General features: G+C 45.2%; 1 protein-coding gene across 2 annotated transcripts in view; it reads right to left on the reverse strand.

Annotated features, from left to right (window-relative positions):
* LOC115474405 (uncharacterized protein DDB_G0271670-like) overlaps positions 1-25359 on the reverse strand; it is a 655547-nt gene that overhangs the window by 102137 nt on the left and 528051 nt on the right. For both annotated transcript variants that reach the window (XM_030209864.1, XM_030209856.1), the window contains one exon: positions 17397-17472. In XM_030209864.1, coding sequence (XP_030065724.1) covers positions 17397-17472 — 76 coding nt within the window. The remainder of the gene's footprint in view (positions 1-17396; positions 17473-25359) is intronic.

The following is a 25359-nucleotide window of genomic DNA, read 5'->3' on the forward strand; positions in this document are numbered from 1 at the left end:
CACTATTTCTGGGATAAGCAGTATAAAATGTTTAGTACTTTTTTGGAATGTTGCCAGGTATTTGTGACCTGGATTGGCCACTGTTAGAAACAGTATGCTGGGCTTGATGGACCTTTGGTCTGTCCCAGTATGGCAATACTTATGTAGGGAGGGAAGATGTGGCAACAAGGGAGATGCTAGACATGGAAAGGAAAGAGGAACCAAAGATACATTAAGGGCAGATGCTGGATTTAGGGGGATGGAGGGAAGATGTTGGACATGGAGAGGTAAATGGGGAGAAGCGGGAAGAGTGTGAATGATGGACAGTATTGGAATATCGGGTTGAGCACTGAAATGGTTTAAGGGTTTTCTCTCTTATAAATCCTATTTGGTTAAGATGCAAGGTGAGCTTTCAGAAAGTTGGTTACCCAGATATGGGGTGTGCCTCAGTGCTCCCCACTGTCGCCGCTTTTATTTAATGTGTTATTATCACTGGGATACTCACTTGAAAAGCTTCGTTGCCAGGCCTATATATATGCTGATGATATTACTATCTTGTTTCCAGTTAAATCAAAGTTAGCGGATATATTACCAGAAATATCTAGTTGTATGTCTTTTATTGGTACCTGGATGAGAAAGAATTTTTTGCAGCTTAATAAGACGACTCAATTTTTGTTGATTGGCAAAGACGTTAAAGTTGATGATAAATTTACACTTATAGTAGATAATACAATGTACACCTTGGAAAGAATGATTAAAATCTTGGGTATTATTACTGACTTCAAGTTATCTATGGTGGAACAAATAAATCATTTAACAAAGGGTTGCTTCTGGGTAATGCAAAAACTAAGAAGAATTAGAAAATATCTTAGGAGCAGTTTAAATCGGTTGGTTAGTCACTAGTCCTGAGTAAATTGGACTACTGTAACATAGTTTTAGTTTAATATTTAGGATATTATATGGAGTTATTCTTGGATATATGTTGGCATTGATATGTAGACCCACATATATGAGGCTGCATCTTATGGTAAAATTATGTATCATACCTGATAATTTTCTTTCCATTAATCATAGCTGATCAATCCATAGACTGGTGGGTTGTGTCCATCTACCAGCAGGTGGAGATAGAGAGCAAACTTTTGCCTCCCTATATGTGGTCATGTGCTGCCGGAAACTCCTCAGTATGTCGATATCAAAGCTCCATCCGCAGGACTCAGCACTTAGAGAATTACACCCACAAAGGGACACTCTGCCCAGCTCACCACCGCCGAAACGGGGGAGGGGAATTAACCCAGCTCATCCCCACACAAGTGGGGGAGGGGAATCCGTCCAGCTCATCCCCGCGGAGCGGGGGAGGGACACCACCCCGCCGATGCGGGGGGATCTGGCTTATCCTGCAACCGCAACTGCGGGAGGAGCTGACTGACCCTAACACCGCCGAAGCGGGAGGGGTACAAAGCTGCCCTACAGCCGCACAAAGCGGGAGGGAGTGCCGGCAGAATTTAAGTCTCAATCCAGCCCCGTAAAACGGAGGGGAGAGGAATGCAGCAGCTCACTGTAACACAAACTCGTCTCAACTCTTGAAGAATCCAAGTGAAAAAACTTGAACACGAAGTCCTCCTGAAGTAACTGAAGACTAAACTTGAACCTAAAATTCAACCAGAATATAAACAGTACAGATATCTGGGAGGGGCTATGGATTGATCAGCTATGATTAATGGAAAGAAAATTATCAGGTATGACACATAATTTTACCTTCCATATCATCAAGCTGATCAATCCATAGACTGGTGGGATGTACCGAAGCAGTACTCACCCAGGGCGGGACATAGAAATCCCTGACCGCAACACTGAAGCTCCAAACCGGGCCTCCGCCCGAGCAGCCACAGTCAAGCGGTAATGCTTGGAGAATGTATGGGCCGATGCCCAAGTTGCCGCCTTGCATATCTCTGCCAAGGAGACGGACCCGGCCTCTGCCATCGAGGCCGCCTGAGCTCTAGTGGAATGAGCCTTCAGCTGGATAGGCGGCACCTTCCCCGCGGCCACATAAGCCGCTGCAATGGCTTCCTTGACCCATCTTGCCACTGTAGGCTTAGCAGCCTGCAGACCCTTACGAGGACCTGCAAACAGGACAAACAGATAATCCGATTTCCGGAAATCATTGGTCACTTCCAAGTATCTGATGATAACTCGTCTCAAATCCAGATATTTGAGAGCAGAGTATTCCTCTGGGTAGTCCTCCCTACGAAAGGAAGGGAGACAGAGCTGCTGATTCATATGGAAGCGAGAAACAATCTTGGGCAGGAAGGAAGGCACTGTGCGAATAGTCACTCCTGCCTCAGTGAACTGCAGAAAAGGCTCTCGACATGAGAGTGCCTGGAGCTCGGAAACTCTTCTGGCTGAAGTGATAGCCACCAAAAAGACTGCTTTCAACGTCAGGTCTTTCAGAGATGCCCTCGACAAGGGTTCAAAAGGCGGCTTCTGTAACGCTCTTAGCACCAGGTTGAGATTCCACGCAGGCACCACTGAGTGCAGAGGAGGGCGCAGGTGATTAACTCCCTTGAGAAAACGCACCACATCTGGCTGCGAAGCCAGGGAAGCACCCTTCAGGCGGCCCCTGAAACAAGCCAGAGCCGCTACCTGGACTTTAAGGGACCTGAGCGACAGGCCTTTCTCCAGACCTTCTTGCAGGAACGCCAACACTGAAGAAATTGGAGCAGTGAAGGGAGAAAGTGAGCCTGCTTCACACCACGCTGCAAAGGTACGCCAAACCCTGGCATAAGCCGTAGAAGTAGAGCGCTTCCTCGCTCTCAGCATAGTGGCGATGACCTTGTCTGAGAAGCCCTTCTTTCTCAGCCGCTGCCGCTCAATAGCCAGGCCGTAAGACCAAAGGGGGAGGGATCCTCCATCACCACGGGACCCTGATGCAACAGGCCCTGCTCCACTGGCAGCCGCAGAGGATCGTCGACTGAGAGCCTGATCAAGTCCGCATACCAGGGACGTCTGGGCCAATCCGGACCCACCAGGATTATCCGGCCCGGATGCTTTGCCACCCGGTCTAGCACCCTGCCCAACATGGGCCAGGGCGGGAACACATAGAGAAGCTCTTGTGTCGGCCACTGTTGGAGAAGAGCATCTACTCCCAGGGATCGAGGGTCCCGTCCTCTGCTGAAAAAGCGCGGCACTTGGCAATTGGCCGATGACGCCATCAGATCTAGGCTCGGCTGGCCCCAGCGCTTCGTGATGTCCAAGAACGCCTGAGCAGATAGCTGCCACTCTCCGGGCTCCAAAGTATGGCGACTGAGAAAGTCCGCCTTGACATTCATAACTCCGGCAATGTGGGCCGCTGACAGCTGTTCCAGGTTCGCTTCCGCCCACTGGCATAGATTCATGGCCTCCTTGGCTAGAGGGGCGCTCTTGGTAACTCCCTGGCGGTTGACATAGGCCACAGCCGTGGCATTGTCCGACAGGACCCGTACAGGCTTCATCGCCAGTACCGGGATGAACTCCCAAAGCGCCAACCGAATGGCTCTGAGTTCCAGGAGGTTGATAGACCACTTTGCCTCTGCAGGAGACCAGAGCCCCTGCGCTGTCCTTCCCAAGCAGTGGGCTCCCCAGCCCGACAAAGAGGCGTCCGTCGTGACGACCATCCACTCCGGGGTCACCAGAGGCATTCCTGCAGACAACTTGTCTGTCTGCGTCCACCAGCTCAGCGCCTTGCGCACTGCTGGGTCCAAGGGAAGGCGCACAGCATAATCCTCCGACATCGGAGTCCAGCGCTGCAGCAGAGAGTGTTGTAGTGGTCTCATATGAGCCCTGGCCCAGGGCACTACTTCCATCGTGGCCGTCATAGAGCCCAACAGCTGCACATAGTCCCAAGCCCGAAGAGGAGAGGCTACTAGGAACTGGTCCACCTGAGCCTGAAGCTTGACAATCCGATTGTCTGGCAGGAAAACTCTGCCCACTTGGGTGTCGAATCGAACTCCCAGATACTCCAGGGACTGAGTTGGGCGCAGCTGGCTTTTCTCCCAGTTGATGATCCACCTCAGGGAGCTCAAAAGAGCAACCACCCGGTTCACAGCTTTGCCGCACTCTGCATAAGAGGGGGCTCGGATCAACCAGTCGTCCAGATAAGGATGGACTTGTACTCCTTCCTTCCTCAGGAAGGCCGCGATGACCACCATTACTTTGGAGAAGGTCCGCGGAGCAGTAGCCAACCCGAACGGGAGGGCTCTGAACTGGAAGTGTCGGCCCAGGACTGCAAAACGCAGAAAGCGTTGATGAGGAGGCCAGATGGGAATATGCAAGTACGCTTCCTTGATGTCCAAGGATGCCAGGTACTCCCCTGCCTTCACTGCCGCTATAACAGAGCGGAGAGTCTCCATGCGAAAGTGCCGAACTTTCAAGGCCCGATTGACCCCTTTGAGGTCGAGGATAGGCCGTACAGAACCTCCTTTCTTTGGTACCACAAAGTAAATGGAGTAACGCCCCTTGCCAAGCTGATTTTCTGGCACCGGAACGACCGCACCCAGGCGGATCAGGTTGTCCAAGGTCTGCTGCACTGCCACAGCTTTGACCGGAGACTTGCAGGGAGAGAGTACAAACCCGTCTCTTAAGGGTCGGCAGAACTCTAGCTTGTAGCCGTCTCTGATGACTTCCAGCACCCAAGCGTCTGAAGTTATTGTGGTCCACTCGCCTAGAAACGAGGACAGCCGTCCTCCAATCTGCACTGGGGCGTGGACCAAGGCCCCGACATTGGGTCCGAGACCCTGGGGGAGGACCGGAGGGAGCACCTCCGGGACGGCGGTCTCTGCGAAAGGAATGCTGCTTGGGGGAGAAGTTCCTCTTGAAGGAAGAGGGGGCAGAAGAGCCCGACCTGCCCGGGCGGTACCGACGGGCTTCTTGAAACCGTCCTCTGGAGGTACCGGGGCAAGTACTAGCCCGAGCCCTGACCTCTGGTAACTTCTTGCCCTTAGACGTGCCGAGATCGGTCACGATTTTGTCCAGCTCGACCCCAAAGAGCAGCTTGCCTTTAAAAGGCAATCTAGCCAGGCGGGATTTAGAGGCGTGGTCAGCAGACCAATGCTTCAGCCAAAGCCACCGCCGCACAGAGATTGTCTGAGCCATGCCCTTAGCTGAGGCCCTCAAGACATCATACAGCAAGTCTGCCAAATAGGCTAAGCCCGATTCCAGGGCTGGCCAATCAGCCCTCAAGGAATGATCCGAGGGGGAAGCCCGCTGCACCATAGTCAGGCACGCCCTGGCCACATAGGAGCCGCAAACTGAGGCCTGCAAACTTAAAGCAGCCGCCTCAAAGGACGACCTTAAGGCCGCCTCCAATCTTCTGTCTTGGGCGTCCTTTAGGGCCGTGCCACCTTCCACCGGCAATGCCGTTTTCTTAGTCACCGCAGTGATTAAAGAATCCACTGTAGGCCACAGATAGGCCTCACGTTCACTTTCAGGCAAAGGATAGAGGCGGGACATAGCCCTAGCCACTTTAAGGCTCGCTTCCGGGACATCCCATTGAGCCGAAATTAAGGTGTGCATGGCGTCATGCACGTGGAAGGTTCTAGGCGGGCGCTTCGTCCCCAGCATAATGGCAGAGCCAACAGGGGCTGAGGGAGAGACGTCCTCCGGAGAGGAAATCTTCAAAATGCCCATGGCCTGCACTAACAGGTTGGGCAAATCCTCTGAGCTAAAGAGCCGCGCTGCAGAGGGGTCATCCGCTCCATCCGAGCGGGGATCCGTCTCCTCCAAGGAATCCGCAAAGGACCGTTGGGAGAACTCAGATACGCTGCCCTCATCTACATCGGAGGAGACAAAGTCCTCCAAGGCCTGGGAATCAACCCGAGGGCGTTTACCTCCGGGGGCCTCAACCTCTTTACCAGACGAGGGAGCAGGGGCAGCGTTTTGCATAAGGAAGGCCTGATGCAGCAGCAAAACAAACTCGGGGGAGAAACCCTCCAGACTGTGCACTACCGCAGCCTGGGCTACAGCCCTAGACGCACCCTCAACCGGCGCTCGCAAGAGCGGGGGAGATACATGCTGCGCATCCAAGATGGCGTCCGACGCGATACTCCGCGAAGGAGCCGCGCGGGAAGAACGGCGCTTAACTTTAGCCGCTTTGGTGCCGTCGCCCAAATTAAGGGCGTTCATGGCATTAATGTCTCCTACCTCAAGGGCGGCCCAAGAAGAAGCCATCCGAGCCGCGTGGCCGGCCAAGATGGCGGAGGCGAGCAGCGGGGGATGGGCGTTTATGGCGGGAAAAACCGCCACACCTGAGGAAGGACCGGGACACTCATCGGTCACGAAACTGTCACCCAACAAGGGCGAATCAGACTTCAAGACCCCCGCATCCCCTCTAGAAGCGCCCAAGCGATCCGGGGAGCGACTCTTTGCGCCCTCGCCCTCCGACGCCATAGGCCACGTGGAGATCAATCGGGGAACCCCCTGCCCGCTATAAAAAGGTAAAAATTACCTGCTTTCCGCTCCGAGCTGTAACGACCTGGTGTCCCAGTGAGTAGCTGCAATAAACGTTTAAATAAACGTCGAAATAAACGCCTTTAAGGACGTTCAAAAATTTTTTTTTTTTAAACGGAGCCAGCGGGAGGGGGGAGAAAAGGAGGGACCTGGCGCCACCAGGTTTGCACTTGCTCAAGAAGAGCCCTCAACCCCAGGCACTCAACAAAACCTAAAAATTAGGCTTGGAGGCCTAGCCAGAGCTGCTGCTGTGTGTGACCACCACCTGCTGAGATAGAGAACATACTGAGGAGTTTCCGGCAGCACATGACCACATATAGGGAGGCAAAAGTTTGCTCTCTATCTCCACCTGCTGGTAGATGGACACAACCCACCAGTCTATGGATTGATCAGCTTGATGATATGGAAACACTGCTTCAATTTGCTAACATTTCCTAGTCCTAAGGGTGTGTGTTACTGGAAACTATTTCCAACAGTTTTCACTTATCAAGCAGCAACCCTATGGTCATTGCTTCTGGATAGTTTTAGATCTTCACCTAGTTTTGATTGTTTCAAGAAAGAGAACAAAACTTATTTGCTCCAGAAGTATGTTTTGGGTACTGCTAATTAACTAATTCTTGTTTTAAACAATTTCAGATGTATGATCCTAGATGTATAATCTAGTATGGTTGGTGTAATCTGCACAGAACTATATCTGGTAATAGCAGAATATAAAAATTGTAACTTTTACACGAGAGGTATGTATTGGAAGATATAGAGGAGAGGAGATTCTGGACATAGGATACAAGAAGATGGAAGGAAGACACTGAACACGAGGGGGACATGCTGGCCACAGAAGCAAAGGAAACAGGGGCACAGAGAGATGGAGGGGAAATGGACATTGGGGAGCATATGGAAGCAAGGGGATATAAGGAAACAGAGTTAAAGGAAGATGCTTGTGATTAACTGGAATATGCTGTACTTAGGGACATACAGAGATGGAGTGGAAAAACGAAGATACCTGTAGCAGGTATTCTTTGAGGACAGCAGGCCATTAATTCTCACATGTTTGGGTGATGTCATTCACGGCACCCAGTAGGGAATGCTGCCCAACGTAGTATCTTTAAGAGCTTGTGGTAATGGTCCAATCGCTCATGAATGAGTGCCTTCCCACCGTCGTGCAGGACCATCAGTACACTAATATAGCTATACAAGACAACTCCAAGGGGAGGTGGAAGGGTATGTGAGAATTAATGGCCTGCTGTCCTTGGAGAATACCTGCTATAGGTAAGTATCTTCACTCTCACCAAGGACAAGCAGACCAGCTGATTCTCACATGTGGAAATTCCTAGCTTCCAGGCTCACCGAAAACAAAAGTAGGACAATAGGAACTTGCAATGGTGAGTTCAAAAATTCAGTTAAATTAACCTGAAACTATATGCAGACTGTTTGAGAATGCAGCCTGAAACAGAACAAAATGGGCCTAGAAAGGTGGAGTTGGAGTCTAGACCCGAAATAAATTCTACAGGACGGTCTGTCCACACTGTGGCATAGGGTGTCTTGTTCAAGGCAATAGTGGGATGTGAATATGTGGAGTGAAGACCACGGCTGCAGCCCTGCAAATCGTTTCGACAGAGGCTGATCTCAAGTGGACTACTGACGCCGCCATGGCTCTGACATTATGAGTCTTGACATGACCCTCAAGAGTCAGCATAAGTGAAAGAAACACAATCTGCCAGCCAGTTGGAGATTGTATGTTTCAGATAGCGACCCTCATCCTGTTGGGATCAAAAGAAACAAAAATCTGGATGGACTGTCTATAGGGCCTAGTCTGCACCAGGTAAAAGGCCAATTCTCGCTTTCAGTCCAAAGTGAGTTTTTGCCAGGATGGGCATAATGTTTGGGAAAGAATATTGGAAGAATGATAGACTGGTTCAGATGGAACTCTGACACTACCTTATGCAGGAACTTAGGGTGCGCACGGAGAACTACTCTGTTATGATGAAATTTATGTCAGACGGATTCATTACTAAGGTCTGAAGCTCACGGACCCTGCAAGCTGAAGTACCAACAACCCAAAGCAAGACCTCCCAGGTCAAGTATTTCAGAGGACAGGAATTGAATGGCTTAAAAAGAGCTTTTATTAGCAGGGATAGGACAATATTGAGGTCCCATGACATAGGTGGAGGTTCGACAGGGGGCTTTGTCAAAAGCAAATCTCTCATACAGCAAACAACTAGAGGCTGTACAGAGATCGACTTACCTTCCACATGGTGATGGTAAGCACTAATTGCAGTGAGGTGAACCCTGACAGAGTTGGTCTTAAGACGAGACTCAGACAGATGCAGAAGGTATTCAAGCAGGGTCTGTGTAAGGCAAGAAAGAGAATCTAAGGCCTTATCCTCACACCAGATGGCAAACCTTCTCCATTTGAACGAATAACACCTCTTAGTGGAATCTTTCCTGGAAGCCAGCAACACCTTGGTGACACCCTCTGAAAGATATAAGGAAGCAAATTCTAAGCTCTCAACATTCAGGCTGTGAGGGCCAGAGACTGATGCTTGGGATGCAGAAGAGATCACTTGTTCTAGGTTGAGGGTCGGAAAACACTCCAATTTTTAAGGTTCTTTGGAGGACAACTCCAGAAGACGTAGGAACTAGATCTGCATGGGCCAATATGGGGTGATCAGGATCATGGATCCCCAGTCTTGCTTGAGTTTCAGCAAAGTCTTCCCCACAAAAGGGATGGGAGGATATGCATGCAGAAGGCCGTTCTTCCCAATGGCGGAGGAAGGCATCCAATGCTAGTCTATCATGTGCTCTGAGCCTGGAACAGAACTGAGGGACTCTGTGATTGTAAGGAGTGGCGAAGAGATCTACTGAGGGGGTGCCCCACGCTTGGAAAATACCACAGACAACACCCATGCTGAGTGACCGCTCATGTGATTGCATGACCCTGAACAGTCTGTCAGCCAGGCTGTTGGATTGCCTGCTAGGTACACGGCTCTGAGAAATAATCAGTTCCGGACAGCTAATTTCCACACCTAGATAGTCTCCTGACACAGAAGGTATGATTAGGTACTCACTGCTTATTGGTGTAATACATTGTGACTTGATTGTCTGTTTGAATGAGTACAATTTGGTTGAACAGTCGATCTCTGAAAGCCTTTAGAGCATTCCAGATTGCTCGTAGCTCCAGAAGGTTGATGTGAAGATCTGTGTCCCGAGCTGACCAAGCACCCTGAGTGTGAAGACCATCTAAGTAAGCTCCGCATCTCAGGTGGGATGCATCCATCATCAGCATCATCTGGGGCTGAATAGTTTGAAATGGAAATCCCACGGTCAACATGGATCGAATGTTCCACTAGAGAAGGGACTGAACCAACTCTGGTGTTACCTGGATGACATCCCCCAGGTTACCAGAGGCCTGACACAACTTGGAAGCTAGAGTCCACTGGGAAGTTCTCTTGTGGAGATGTGCCAAGGGAGTGACATGAACAGTGAAGTGTCCATGTGGCCTAACAACCTCAACATCTGCCGAGTTGTGACCCACTGGCTGGCTCAAATCTGAATGGTGTGCAATCAGAGCATCAGCCCTTAGCACAAGGAGAAAGGTTCATGCCTGCTGCATTTATAGCACGCTCCAAAGAATTCCAACTGTTGAACAGGGAGCAGATAGGACTTGGGATAGTTTAAAACAAACCCTAGTAGCTCTAGCACCTGAATAGTTCTCCGCATGGAATCCTGAGCACTGTCACTTGATGTACTCTTCACCAGCTAATCATCAAGATAAGAGAACACATGGACTCCCAGTCTGTGCAGCGATGCTGCAACTACCACTAGACATTTGGTGAAAACCCTGAAAGCTGACACAAGGCCAAATGGCAACACAGTACTGAAAGTGATGTGTTCCCAGTTGAAATCTGAGATACTTCCTGTGGACTGGAAGTATCGGGACATGAATGTAGGCATCCATTGTCCAGACAGTATAGTCAATCCTGAGCCTGAATCACTGGGAGAAGGGTGCTAAGGGAAACCAACAACTATTCTTTGACCATGAATTTGTTCAGGGCCCTTAGATCTAGGATGGGATACATCCTCCCTGTCTTCTTTGGCACAAGGAAGTACCTGGAATAGAATCCATTCCTTTCTTCCCCGCATGGATCTTTAGAAGGGTGGAGAGTTCCTCTGCAAGTACCTGCTCGTGCTGAGAGCTGAAGTAATGAGTTCTCAGTGGGCAATTTGTAGGTTTTAATTTCAATTTGTTTATTGATTTTCAATTTTAACAAGATTACACTTGTTTTGAAATACAGCAATAGTTAGATTAATAAGAAATTCAATAATTCTTCAGATCTATATATATAAAAGGCAACCCCAACGTTCTGAAGCCTCCACGGAAGTTGAGGCGCCCGAGATATCCGGTGTGCCCTGGAGTGTCTGCACCGCCCTCGCGTCAAAACGTCATGACGCGTCAAAACGTCATGACGTCAAGGGCGGAGCTATTGACACTCGAGGGCCGAAACGGCCCACCGCGAACAAGGCAAGTAGCTTCGACGGACGGAGGGAGGGGGCCCCTTGCTAGCGCCCGTTTCATTCCGCTCAGAAACGGGCATTTTTTCCTAGTAAACAATAAAGCAAAAGAAAAAGTAATAGCATATTATCACAAACATACATTTTAGGCTTCCTTAGACCCCATTTAAATCATGGGGCGAACAGAGTTAGGGAAGAATTATTACTTGAACTTATATAAAGGAAATAAGGTGGCGTAAATACTCCCATTTACTTTAACTATTAGATTTGCTTAGAATCTAGAAATGATTTTAGACTATCTGGTGAAAAAAAAGGTATATTTAACCTGACCCAACCTATCTAAGCATTTGTACGGATAGGCAAGGAAAAACATCCCACCTATCTCCAACGTTCTTGCTTTTAATGCTAGAAAAGCTTTCCTTCTCTGTTGCGTCGATTTTGTAACATCAGGGAAGATTTGTACTTTTATCCCACCAAAACAGGTTTGAAGATTTTTAAAATAAAGTTTCATTATATTATTCAAATCCTGTTCAAAAATCAGGGAAACTATCAGAGTTGACCGGTCTGCATTTTCATCCACCGAGCGCTCTAGTATTGCTGAAATGTTCTCAAGGTCTAAGTTAGTGTGTAGTCCATCCTGTTTTTTCCCATTCTATCCTTTGGGGCTTGGAATGTAATATATCTTATTGACAGGCGGCATCGCTTCCAGGGGCATTTTTAAAACTTCATTTAAGTATCTTTTAAATAAATCATAAGGATTAGTCCCTGGGAGTTTGGGAAAATTCAATAGTCGCAAGTTTAATCTTCTATTGAAGTTCTCAATTTGATCCAATTTCCTTCGGATGTCTGCATTATCTTTAACCACACTGACTTTGAACTCTTGAAAAGAATCTACTTTATTTTGGAAATCAGTCACTTTTTCAGCAATGTCCATTTTTAACTGGTCAACCTTTAAATTCAACTCTTGAAAATTTTTTTTTAAAGTACTCACTTCTCCTGAAGTTTGTTGTAATGTCCCATCCATTTTATTCAACATTGTCCAAATCATTGCCAGATTTACCTCCTTCGTAATTCCTAAAGATGTTTCTTGTGCTTTCGGCGTCTTCTCCAACGCTTCCCACCCCTCACTGACAACTTTGCCCGAAACACTTCCGGTAGGGTGTCGCTGTTCATCGGGCCTCATCGTTGACGCCGGGCATGGAGGCCTCACTGTTGCTGGTGGTGAGAGAGATATTTCTTCTCCTAGCAGGGCCTCCGCTTCCCCAGAGAGCCCCGCTGTAGGATCCGTATCTCCTATTATTTGGGAGATTGGCGCGAAATAGCACTCGAGACCCGACTGAGGCACCATGGGAGTCGAGGTGGGTGGGGGAACTACCTTCGTTATCGCCTTTCTTTTAGTATGTGGCATTCTTCCTCGAGGAAATATTTTTTGCCGAGTCGGGTTCAGAGCTGCTGTTCCGTGCAACCTATTGCGCCACCATCTTAGGTCGCCTCCCAATTTGGAGGTTTTAGATGCCAATTTAAGGCGTATCCGAGTCAGACTATTTGGAGAACCCACAGGTCAGAGGTTATAAGGAACCAATTTCATGGAAAAACTTCAGCCTCCCCCCAACCGGCAAGTCATCCGGGACAGACACTGACAGCGGCCATGCTCTGCTGGAGCCAGTCAAAAGCTCATCCTGGGGTAGAGCCGGAGCAGGCTGGCAAGAGGAGGTGGCATACCGATGTGTCTGGGCGAAGTAGGCACCCCTCAAAAGACCTCTGAGATGAGGAGGCTGATACAGAAGGCATCCAGCAGGAAAAAGGAGAGATGGTATCAGTGTGTTTCTTGAGTTGGTCAGCGACCTCCTCAACCTTCTCTCTAAAAACATTATCCCCCCAGCTTGGGGCACACGCCAACCTCTGCTGAACCAATAGTTCGAAGTCAGACACACACAGCCTTGAGAGTCTGCGCATTGCTATACTCTGGGTGGAGATCCTGGATGCTATGTCAAAAGTGTCATAGGTGCCCCTGGCCTTCTGCTGCATGGCCAACTGGCACACCGACTCAGCCTGCTCCAGTCCAGCAACTTGTGCACCAAGACCCACAAGTACAAGCTCATAAATAGCTGGTAAGGTTGCATACGGGACTCGAACACTGAGGCTTGAAACATCTTCCTCCCAAAAGAGTCCAAGGATCTAGCTTCTCTGCCTGTGGGCACCAAAGCATAGTCTCTATAACTCCTGGCTCTTTTGAGGGTGGATTCTACCAGCATGGCGTGATGAAGCAACTGGGGCTTATCAAATTCAGCTGTGCTGTGGATCCGGTACATCTTGTTGATCTTCTTGGGCAAGACAGGGACTGACAGAAGGAACTCCCAATTCTGAACAAGGACTTCCTGGAGGACTTTGTGGCACAGGCCAGTCACAGCCTCTCTAGGAGAAGACTCGTAGTCCAGGACCTTGAGCATTCTGGTCTCGTTCTCCACCTCTATACAAAATGGAATGGCCTCGGCTATTTCCTTTACAAAGGAGGGAAAAGAAAGGCTCTCTGGAAATTTTCTCCTTTCAAGTGGAGGGGAAGGTTCAGAGGGGATGCCATAGGAGTCATCTTCAGAAAAGTATCTTGGATTCTCCTCCGATTCCCATAAGTGTTCCTCATTGGTGTCAGACAGCACCTCCTCAAGGGAGAGCTGAGACTGAGCCTGCCTCGACTTACAGGAGCTACATTCTTGAGAGGAGCATCGAGGAGTCGGCTCTTGGCTTAACTCTGGCAAAGCTTCCTTCACCAACGCCGAGGGGGTACCAGGCAGTCGAGACTGGAGCTGCACGTGTTGGCTGCACCACAGGCTGAGGGTCAAGCAGGACCTCAATAGGTGGTGGGGTAGGCGCAAGCACCCCGATGCACACCATTGCAAGAGGTCATCTAGCAGCTCAGGAAGCAAGGCCCAGATAAGCTCATTGAGGGCCGACATCAGGAAAGGATGGGGTGCTGGCTCGGAGACAGACTGCAAAACTGATGGGGTTGAGACGGGAGGTGGATCCTAGCTGCTAGGGGATTGATGCACTGGCACCTCCCGGTGCTGACGCTTCTCAGGTGCCGAATCCCTCGACGTCCCAGAGCTCCGGACACTGTGCATTGAGGACGACCGATGCTTCTTGGTCTCTGTCTGAAGCTCGGCATCAAGGCTCCTCGGTGCTGACAAGGGTGTCGTTGAACCCTCACGTCACCTTGGGGTTGGGTCCGACGCTGGATGGTCCTAGGCGTCCTGCCCAGCAGTTGGCATCAAGACAGGTGGAGATCCACTCGACTCACTACTGCTCCTAGTATCCATGGGTCTCATAGCAGCCATGGAGATCGATGCAGCTCTCAATGTCAATGCTACTGACCTCAATGTCGGTGTTCAGGAATTGGACCTGGCTCCAAAATGTTTCTCGCGTTGAGCCTCTCTGGACACCTGGGTTCTCTTCTTCATTCGAAGACAGAGTTAGTAGGGCTCAGGTCGGGCCCTAAACACTGAAGACATCAAGAATGGGTGTCTTTGCAAGAGATGATCCAATTGCACCGGGTACAGTGCTAAAAGTCACTGGGAACTTTAGTGGACATGGACTGAAAAACTTCTGCAGTCAAATCAAACAACGAGATGGTGCCTGAAAAAAGAGGCAAGGCACCAGAAACAAGCAAGAGAAAAATCCGTCCGAAGTCAAGGCTTTTAAACATGGTCTAAAGACATGGAAAATAAAAGAAACGTAAACCTTTGAAAAAAAAATTAATCTACAGGGAGAAAAAAATAGAAACCTGAAAATGAGCACACTGAAAAAAAGGTGAAAAGGTGCGTCGAGGTACAATTAAAAAAGCTCTTTCCAGACCAGGAATGAAGAGACGCCACAAAAGCAGCTTCTCTCCTCACCACAGTAGAAAAATCAACTGTGGTAAACGAGCTCTGTTTTTAGCTTGTTACAAGCTTTGGACCGGGCAACACGGGATCTCATTACCCAATTGTGAGAATTATAGGCCTTCTTGTCCTCGGAGAAAAGTAGAAATTTTTTTTTTCAATTTAGTGATTTGAATATGTTGAATTTTTGGAATTTACATCTACTAACTTTATATTGTGCTTAGTGCAGGGCATCACCTATTTTCTGGTGTTGTACAGCATGCAGAGTGTGGCTCCTTGGGGGGGGGGGGGGGGGGGAGTCCAGTTTAATTTTTGTGTATATATTTCTATTTTTACTTTGTTATCACTAATTCAATATTCTGCAGATCTATGTATTAAGTGTGCAACTGAAATCACACCTAGTGGTAATCTTGGAATATTACCACTAGGGGGTTCAAGCTGCCATATAAGGGCTTTTTCTTTGATATGGCAGCTTGAACATCCTATTGGTGACATTTTGAAGAAGGCAGCCATTGGGGCAGGAATGAGTATGGATCAATTTTGCCCATATTGCCACCAGGACCCATGGGGTGAGTTTGAGTTATGCATGTGGGCTGGCAAGAAGGGAAACAGAGAATGAAGGCAGATAAAGACCATATGGCCTATCCAGTCTGCCCATCCATAATATCTACTCTTCCTTTCACGCCCTTAGAGATCCTATCCTATCCTGTCACAAGCTTTCTTGAATTCAAACACAGTTTTCATCTCCATCACCACCACCTGGAGGCCATTCCATGAAGTCACCATCCTTTCCGTGAGGAAGTATTTCCTCGGGTTACTTCTATCCCCTTTCACCTTCATCCTGTGCCCCCTCTTTCTAGAGCTTCCTTTCAAATCAAAGAGACTCCACTCCTGTGCATTTATGCCATGTAGGTATTTAAATGTCTATCATATCGTCCCTCTCCTCAATATGTATACTTTCGTCCAAAGTATACATATGGAGATCTTTAAGTCTATCCCCATACACTTTATGATAAAGACCACTGAACATTTTAGTAGCCACTATCTGAACCAACTCCATCTTGTTTATGTCTTTTTGAAGGTGCAGTCTCCAGAACTGTACACAAAATTCGAAATGAGGTCTTATACCAGAGTCTTATACAGGGACATCATTATCTCCTTTTTCCTACTGGCCATTCCTCTCCTTAATGCAGAACAGAAGAAAGAAGCATACCTTATGAAGCAAAAGTTCTTTTTATTGATTGTTCACAGCTTCCAGGACTCACAAATCAATTCCTGACATGGTCATGTTTTGCCAAAAGTACACGCTGCGTCAGGGGCAATGAAAACCAGTTGATGTAAAACAACAAACTTTACCAATGCTGATTACAAATGTGTCTTTTCCTGGGTCTGTTTGAAATGATAAAAACCTTAAAAACCCTGCAGTTTTTAGCATTAACTCAGTGCCAAATTCTGGACCACTCTTCAAGCTTTACTAGGTCCTTCTTCATGCTATCCACACCACCAGGGGTATCTACCCTATTGCAGATTATCACCTGCAAAGAGGAAACCTTACCAGATAGCCTTTCAGCAATATCGCTTACAAAAATGTTTAAAATAAGCAGCCGAGGAAAAATTCTTTTTCAGAGTGAGCTCCATTTACCACTACCATCTGTCACCTTCCACTCAACCAGTTCCTTAGTCTATCACTTTAGGGCCCATACTGAGGGCACTCAGTTTATTTATTAGTTGTCTGTGCAGAACTGTGTCAAATGCTTTGCTCAAATCTAAGTACACCACATCTAGCGCTCTCTCTCAATCCATCTCTCTGGTCACTCAATCAAAAATATTAATCAGATCTGTCAGACAAGAACTGTCTCTAGTAGAACCGTGTTGCATTAGGTCCTGTAATCCACTGGATTCCAAAAACGTTACTATTCTCTGTGTTTCTATTAGTTTACTTACCACAGAAGTCAGATTTACTGGCCTGTAGTTCCCAACCTCTTCCTTACTTCTGCTTTTGTGTAGAGGGACCACATCTGCCCTTCTCAAGTTCTCTGGGAGCAATCCTGACTCTAGAGAAGCATTGAAAAGGTCATCCAGTGGAACCGCCAGAATGTCCCTAAGTTCCTTCAGTACCCAAAGACTTGTTTCCTAGTGCATCAGAAGGTTCCGCTCTGATAAGGCTGTCATCAATCATTTGTGACAAGAGCTAATGTAGGAAGATCACTGAGAGGGAAAGGCACGTGCCAATGTGTGTTTATATTGGGAGTGGGGGCACCAAAAGAAAAGTTGACCCCTTGAGCCGGGCCTGGGGATCAGAATAACGGACCAAGAAATAAAGGCTGTCGATGAGAATAAAACACCAAGAACTACAGTAGACAGACAATTGCAGAAGTAAAAATATTCAAACAATATACATTATGACACTGTAAGCTACCTACAGTGTCAACATAGTACACATTAAAACATGTTAATACACAGCAAATACTTTATCAACTGGCTAACCTATACCCATGTGTTTACTTATACAATTTTAAAATTAGTAATTTTCTTAGATTTTTAGTACTATACCTGAACTTCTTTTGTAATCATCCTTTTTTTGGCCGGCTCCAAGTTCAGATATTTGAGGACTATTAACAGTTGCACTCTAAATAAAAATACAGACAATTGTGGTGTTATTTAATTTTTGTTAAACAATTTTCTGAATGTTGGATAATCTAAAAACAGCACATATATGGATATTCTAACAACAAGATCTTCCTGAGAGAAATTAAGCAACACCTAGGAGCACAAGTTGTAGAACAATGCCATCTGCTGAAAACAAAAAACAAAAAAAACAAATGATAAAGGAAATTGAGCATAATACAACCACTTTTTTCAGCAGTTATTTTACATGCAAGTCGTGACATCTATTTTTCTGCTAGATGGTAAAACAAAAATATCGTAAATCAATGAAAACATTGGTTAAGGAGGGGAAGTACCACTTCAAAGAACTGTCTTCTGGTTGTCCCTGTGTACACTGCTCTAGCTAATGGTATCTTTCACTTATAAGTCATACAAGCCTACCTGCCTTCAGGGGATTTATTTTTTTATTTCACAGAGCTTGATATATTGCAAAAATACCGGCAAAAGCTATTATACGGTTTACAAATGTACAAAAATGGGCTAGGGAGAAGTGGAGGGGCTCAGGAGAGCAATCTGGTTTCAGCCAAAAGTGCACACTCATTTTTCACCAAAAACCGAACCCGGATTTTGGATATGTTTCGGTGCTGAACCTGAAATTCGGTTGGCCTCTAGCCCCCCATATCTCTGTTCATGTCATATAAATGTTCAAATCATCATTTTAGAAAAGGGGCCTTTATATCGGTCCCTGGTGTGACTGCACCTCGAATATTGTGTTCAATTCTGGTCACTGCATCTCAAAAACGATATAGTGGAATTAGAAAAGGTACAGAGAAGGGCAACGAAAATGATAAAGGGGATGGGATGACTTCCCAACGAGGAAAGGCTCAAGTGTTCAGGGCTCTTCAGCTTGGAGAAAAGACGGCTGAGGGGGAGATATGATAGAGGTCTATAAAATGATGAGTGGAGTGGAATGGATAGACGAGAATCATTTGTTTACTGTTTCCAAAAATATTAGAACTAGGGGGCAAGCAATGAAGCTACAAAGTAGTAAATTTAAAACTAATCGGAGAAAATATTTCTTCATTCAACATGTAATTAAACTCTGGAATTCATTGCCAGAGAATGTGGTAAAGGCAGTTAGCTTAGTGGGGTTTAAAAAACGGTCTGGACGGTTTCCTAAAGGAAAAGTCCACAGACCATTATTAAAATGACTTGGGGAAAATCCACTGCTTATTTCTGAGATAAGCAGCATAAAATGTATTGAACTTTTTCGGGATCTTGCCAGGTATTTGTGACCTGGATTGGCCACTGTTGGAAACAGGATGCTGGGCTTGATGGACCTTTGGTATGTCCCAGTGTGGAAATTAAGTGCACGCCGGATAAGTGCATGCTCTGTTTAACTGCATGCCGTACTTCGGTCCCGTTTTTGGCGCCATCAATTTCTATGGGGACAAACTTCGGTTTAGTGTACCACTGATAAGTGCAAGATTCGCTTATATGTATAGTTAAAGACTGCTCCTCTGCAGGAAAGACTCCGCATAAGCGCACGCACGGAATATGGAAGCTGATTGGCGCGTGACAAAGGGGTGGTAAATTTGAAATCTCGTTGGTTAACTGCCACAGGCAGAAGAAGCGAAAGAATGTTGTTAAGAGTGTACACTGGAGTCGTCGTCACGCAACTGTAAGACTAACACTGGCTGAACGAATAGAAGTTCTTAAAAAATTAGAAAACAAAGTCAAGCATCTATTGCTTACCATTTAACCCTACTCTCTGTTTTCTATTTTTAACCAGTTTTTAATCCACAATAGGTCACCACCTCCTACCCCATGACTCTCCAATTTCCTCTGGAGTCTTTCATGAGGTACTTTGTCAAATGCCTTTTGAAAATCCAAATACACAATATCGACCAGCTCACCTTTACCCACACGTTTGTTCACCCCTTCAAAGAAATGTAATAGATTGGTGAGGCAAGATTTCCCTTCACTAAGTCCATGTTGGCTTTGTCTCATTAATCCATGCTTTTGAATATGCTCTGTAATTTTGTTCTTTATAACAGTCTCTACCATTTTGCCCAGCACTGACATAAGGCTCACCAGTTTATAATTTCCTGGATCTCCTCTGGAACCTTTTCAAAAATCAGCATTACATTGGCCACCCTTCAATCTTCCGGTGCCAAGGTTGATTTTAAAGATAAATTAAATATTACTAACAATAGTTCTGCAAGTTCACTTTTCAATTGTATCAGTACCCTCAGATGAATACCATCAGGTCCAGGAGATTTGCTACTCTTCAATTTGTCAAATTATGCCATTACATCCTCCAGGTTTATAAAGATTTCATTCAGTTTCTCTGACTCGTCACTTTCAATACCATTTCTGGTACTGTTATCTCTCCCAAATCTTCCTCGGTGAAGATCGAGCAAAGAATTCATTTAATCTCTCTGCTATGGCCTTGTCTTCCCCAAGTGCCCCTTTTACCCCTCGGTCATCTAGCAGTCTAACCAATTCTTTTGCCGGCTTCTTGCTTTTAATATATCTAAAAAACATTTTTACTATATGTTTTTGCCTCCAACACAATCTTTTTTTCACAGTCTCTCTTTGCCTTTCTTATCAGTGCTTTGCATTTGAGTTGCCATTCTTTATGCTGTTTATTATTTTCAGTTGGATCCTTCTTCCATTTTCTGAAGGATTTTCTTTTAGCTCTAACAGCTTCCTTCACCTCACTTTTTAACCATGCCAGCTGTCATTTGGTGTTCCTTCCTCCTTTTTTAATACACGCAATATATTTGGCCTGGGCTTCCAGGATGGTATTTTTGAACAGCATCCATGTCTGATGTAAGTTTTTGACTTTCGCAGCTGCCCCTTTTTTTTCACCGTTCATCTAACTTTAGCATAGTTTCCATTTTGAAAGTTAAATGCTAACATATTGGATTTCCTGTGTGTACTTACTCCCAAGCCGATATCAAATCTAATCATATTATGATCACCGTTATCAAGCAGCCCCAGCACCATAACCTCCCGCACCAGATAATGTGCTCCACTAAGGACTAGGTCTAGAATTTTTCCTTTTCTTATTGGCTTCTATACCAGCTGCTCTATACACCTCCATAACATGCCCTGATGTTACATTTAATCAGTCAATATCAGAGTAATTGAAATCACCTATTATTATTGTGCTCCCCAGTTTGTTAGCTCCCTAATTTCTGATAACATTTCAAAAATTCGTCTGTTCATCCTGGCCAGGTGGACGGTTTACACTCCTATCGATATCCTTCTCCTTTTCACACATGGAATTTCAATCCACAGGGATTCCAAGATGTGTTTTATTTCCAGCAGAATTTTCAATCTATTTGATTCAAGTCCCTCCTTAACATACAATGCTATCCCGCCACCAATTCAACCCACCCTATCACTACGATATAATTTGTACCCTGGTATGACAATGTCCCACTGGTTATCCTCCTTCCACCAGGTCTCAGAGATGCCTATTATATCTAATTTTTCTTTTTTAACTTTGAATTTTTATTGAAATAACATCTCAAACATAACAAGCCATTGGCTCCAGCACATGACAATGCAACAATTAAAAATTTTTTTTTTAACATTATGCTTATAACCCTTTTATCCCCCCACCCTTCCCCCCCCAACCCCCCTCAATATCTGTTAGATGAATCCATTCAGGTGCCTCTGGATTATATCTCCCCTTACGCTTATCAGTCAATTTTTCCAACTCTATAATGGTTTTAAAATTCTCAGCCCAATTACCTACAGTTGGCCCAGTGGACTTTTCCCAATGCATTGCAATAGTGGTTTTTATATCTAATTTTTCATTTACTGCAATACATTCCAGCTCTCCCATCTTCTTTATTAAGCTTCTGGAATTCACAAATAGACATTTCAAACTATATTTGTTGTTCCTATTTACACCTTGCTCAGTAGTTGACAGTGTTAATTTGCAATCTTGCGTCTGATTTTTATTTAAGGCCATATGATCAACTATGGTCTCTTCTGCAACCTCGCAATTGAGATATCCAATCTTCCCTGTTTTGGTGATATTTTTGAAAGATACCTTGTTCCTAACCATGTGTTTTTGAATGACTGTCAGCCTTTCCCCCAGGTTCCAGTTTAAAAGCTGCTCTATCTCGTTTTTAAATGACAATTCCAGCAGCCTGGTCCCACCTTGGTTAAGGTGGAAACCATCCTTCTGGAACAGGCTCCCACTTCCCCAAAAGGTTGCCCAGTTCCCTACAAATCTAAAACCTTCCTCCTTGCATCATCGACGCATTGAGACTCCGGAGCTCTGCTTGTCTCTTGAGTCCTGCATGTGGAATGGGTAGAACTTCAGAAAATGCTACCTACAAGTTCTGGATTTGAGCTTTCTACTTAAGAGCCTAAAATTGGCTTCCAGAACCTCTCTCCCACATTTTCCTACGTCACTGGTACCCACATGTACCAAGACAGCCAGTTCCTCCCCAGCACTATCTAAAATCCTTTCTAGGTGACGTGTGAAGTCTGCAACCTTCGCACCAGGCAGGCAAGTGACCAGGCGATCCTCACATCCACCAGCCACCTACATGCCTAATAATCAAATTACCAACTAGAACAGCCGACCTAACCCTTCCCTCCTGGGCAGTAGCTACTGGAGATACATCCTCGGTGCAAGAGGATATTGCATCCCCTGGTGTGCTGGTCCTGGCTACAGGATTACTTCCAGCTGCACCAGGGTGATGCTCTCCTTTTAAAAGACCTCCCTCCTCCAAGGCAGAACAGGGACTGCTAGATTGGAGGGGGGACTTCTCTATAACATTCCCTGTAGACCTCCTCTATGTACCTCTCTGTCTCCCTCAGCTCCTCCAAATCTGCTACTTCAGCCTCAAGAAAACGGACTCGTTCTCTGAAAGCTAAGAGCTCTTTGCATCGAGCACTCATTTATGACCTCTCATCAACTGGGAGATACTCATACATGTGACACTCAATGGAAAAGACTGGATAGCATCCCTCTCGCTGCTGGACTTATGTCTGCATCTTAGTATTATAGAGTTGCTTAATTAAAACTTCTTAAGGTTCTAGGGATATCAGATGCATATAAAGAGCTATAAGACTGGTGTAATTTGTAATCTATTTAGTGTTTGCTTGTCAGAAACTAATTAAATGTAATTAAAACTCAAATGAAAACTCCCCTCCCGTTGTCCTAATTAGAATAATTGACTATAAATGAAGAGTTGTGCTAGGGGTGGGTGGGAATGAGGACCGAACTAGGACCAACTGTGCCTTCTAGAGACTATCTGTTAATGCTGTAGAAGAAAATTCAAAATTTAAAACTATGGGGGAAAGGGTATGGAGACTAGCTAATAAAGTTTGCTTTTTTTTGTTTTAAAATTCTGTTTATCAATATCCTACAATTCCTCTTTTAAACCCAATCTTTACATTATCAAGCACAGAATAAAATAATGTCAGTTACCCACAGAAATGTCCTCTTCTCTCAGAACTTCTCAGAAAGAAAGTTAAGTGGGACCTTTCCTCTCTCTATAGTTTGGATTATAAGGAGACGGTTTCAAACAAACCCATTGAAGCTAGCCCAGTAATCAGATTGCCGTTAGTAACCTTTGCAAATATTCTACTTCCTCACACCTTAATTAACACCTAATTCAGGTCAGCAGCAGTATTACATCTCAAGTAGGCAAGAACAGACAATAACTTTCTTTTAGGACAGTTTAAAGCCTTACTACTATCCTTTTTAAACTCTTGGCTATTAAGTTTCTACCTCTAGAGAAAGTTTCAGTTTAAAACTATGGGGAAAAGGGTTGTACACTACGGAAACAAGTTAATAATGCTTGCTTCTCTCTCTTTTATTTTTTTTTCCTTAACTACGCCCTACTGTGCCTTCTTAAAATTATGGGGAAAGGGTATGGGGACTAGCTAATAAAGTTTGCTTTAAAAAAAATTCTGTTTATCAATATCCTACAAAATATGCATGTTACATATCATATTGTCTTAAAGGATTATTTCAGTATATGTACATCATATTTTTAACATGTTCCATTATTTTTATGTATCTTTTCATGTATGAATACGGTAGTCCCTCTTCGTATTTTAATGTGGATATATATGAGCCAGTTTTTTTATAGTTGAATTTATAGAGTTCCATAGTTTTTCATATGTATTAGTTTTTATTAGGACTGTTCATTTAACATGATTAATCGCGATTAAGTGTATCAAGACTTCTTTTAATGTGCACTAATAATTTTAACTCAATCACATCATGCTGCTCTCTCTTATAAAGAGGAAAAAAATAGCAGAAAGCCTGTCACACACCTACCTCATCAGACCACAATATAACCTTGTATTTGTTATCAACTGACATGGCAAACGCCATTACGGTACTATTTAAGCCACACTGAGCCTGCAAATAGGTGGGAAAATGTGGGGTACAAATGTAACAAACAAACAAATAAATAAAGCTCAATGTGAAAGATGTTATAGGGGAAGAAGGGAGGAGGAGAGAAAAGTAATAGTGAGATGAGAGGAGGCCCTGAAAATAGAGTTCAGAGCACAGATAGAGGAACAGAACCAGAGAGAGGGAATAAGATGATTAGAAAAATAAAAATCACCAGACAACAGAAGTAAGAAAAATTATTCTATTTTCAGTTTAGTAACTGAAGTACAATATGTCAGTTTTGAGAACTGGCATCTGCAGTCTATATTTTGCACTATACAGGTGAAAATGTGAGGGGGACACTTTATGCGATCAACCGCACGATCATAAATTTTCATAGCAGTCGATCGTGCGATTGAAGATTTTAATTGAACAGCCATGGATTTTATACCTTTTTTATATATGGATGTTTATTTTAAACATCCATTCTTTAAAGTCTTTTGCTTTCACACCTTCTTGTACCTAATACCTTTGGCTCTAACACTATCTTGTATATCACCATCATGTAACCAAAACTTCTGCAAAAACAAATGTTTACTCTTTTCTATTGCCAATATTATGTATTTCACCACCATGTACCCAAATCTTGCTGTAAAACCAAATGTACATTCTTTTCTATTTCCAGTATCCATGATGAATTGTAAGTCACATTGAGCCTGCAAAAAGGTGGGATAATGTGGGATACAAATGTAATAATAATAATAATTTATTTATTTATGCTTTTTATGTTTTAAGTAGTTTTATTTGTGACCCCTGAAGCAGGTGGAGGTGTCCACCGAAACACGACCCGTGTTGGGTCCTTAAGAAGTGCTTTACTTTCTTTCCTACTGCTGGTGGTCACTTGTGTCATCCTCTACTTCTTTTGGACTTTGTGGTCTTCACTAGCAAATCATCCAGTTAGGGAAACACATGCACTCCCAGTTTGTGTAGCAATGTTGTGACTACTGTGAGACACTTTGTGAAGACTCTGGGAGAGGATGCAATACCAAAGGGCAGAACGAGATTCTGACAGTGGTATTTCCCTATTTGAAATATAAGATACTTCTTGTGGCAGGGACATATCTGTATATGAGTGTGAGTGTCCTTTGTCCAGAGAGCATAGCCTATCATATGCCTAAATCATAGAAGCAGGGTGACCAGAGAAGCCATCCTGAATTTTTCTTTGACTAGATATTTGTTCAGGGCCCTTAGCTGCTGTTTCTCAAATCTGGTAGCCTTCTGGACTCTGTAGATAGTGTCCACCTTCGTAGGTGTAGGCTTCACAAAGACAGAAGTCCCCCAATTCTTTATCTGCACTACCTCAAGAATGCTGTGTACGGGCACGGTCTCATCTTCCTCGGGAGGGAAATCAGTCGAAGATGTCAGCATCTCAGCCCTAGGCTTGTGCTCGAGCTCCAACTTCAATGGGAGACTCAGCTATCTCTCTTAAAAAGGTGACAGCTCCTCTGGGGCAAATTTTCTTCTTTCTTTTGG

The sequence above is a fragment of the Microcaecilia unicolor genome, chromosome 1 (assembly GCF_901765095.1).
Source record: "Microcaecilia unicolor chromosome 1, aMicUni1.1, whole genome shotgun sequence".
Lineage (NCBI taxonomy): Eukaryota > Metazoa > Chordata > Amphibia > Gymnophiona > Siphonopidae > Microcaecilia > Microcaecilia unicolor.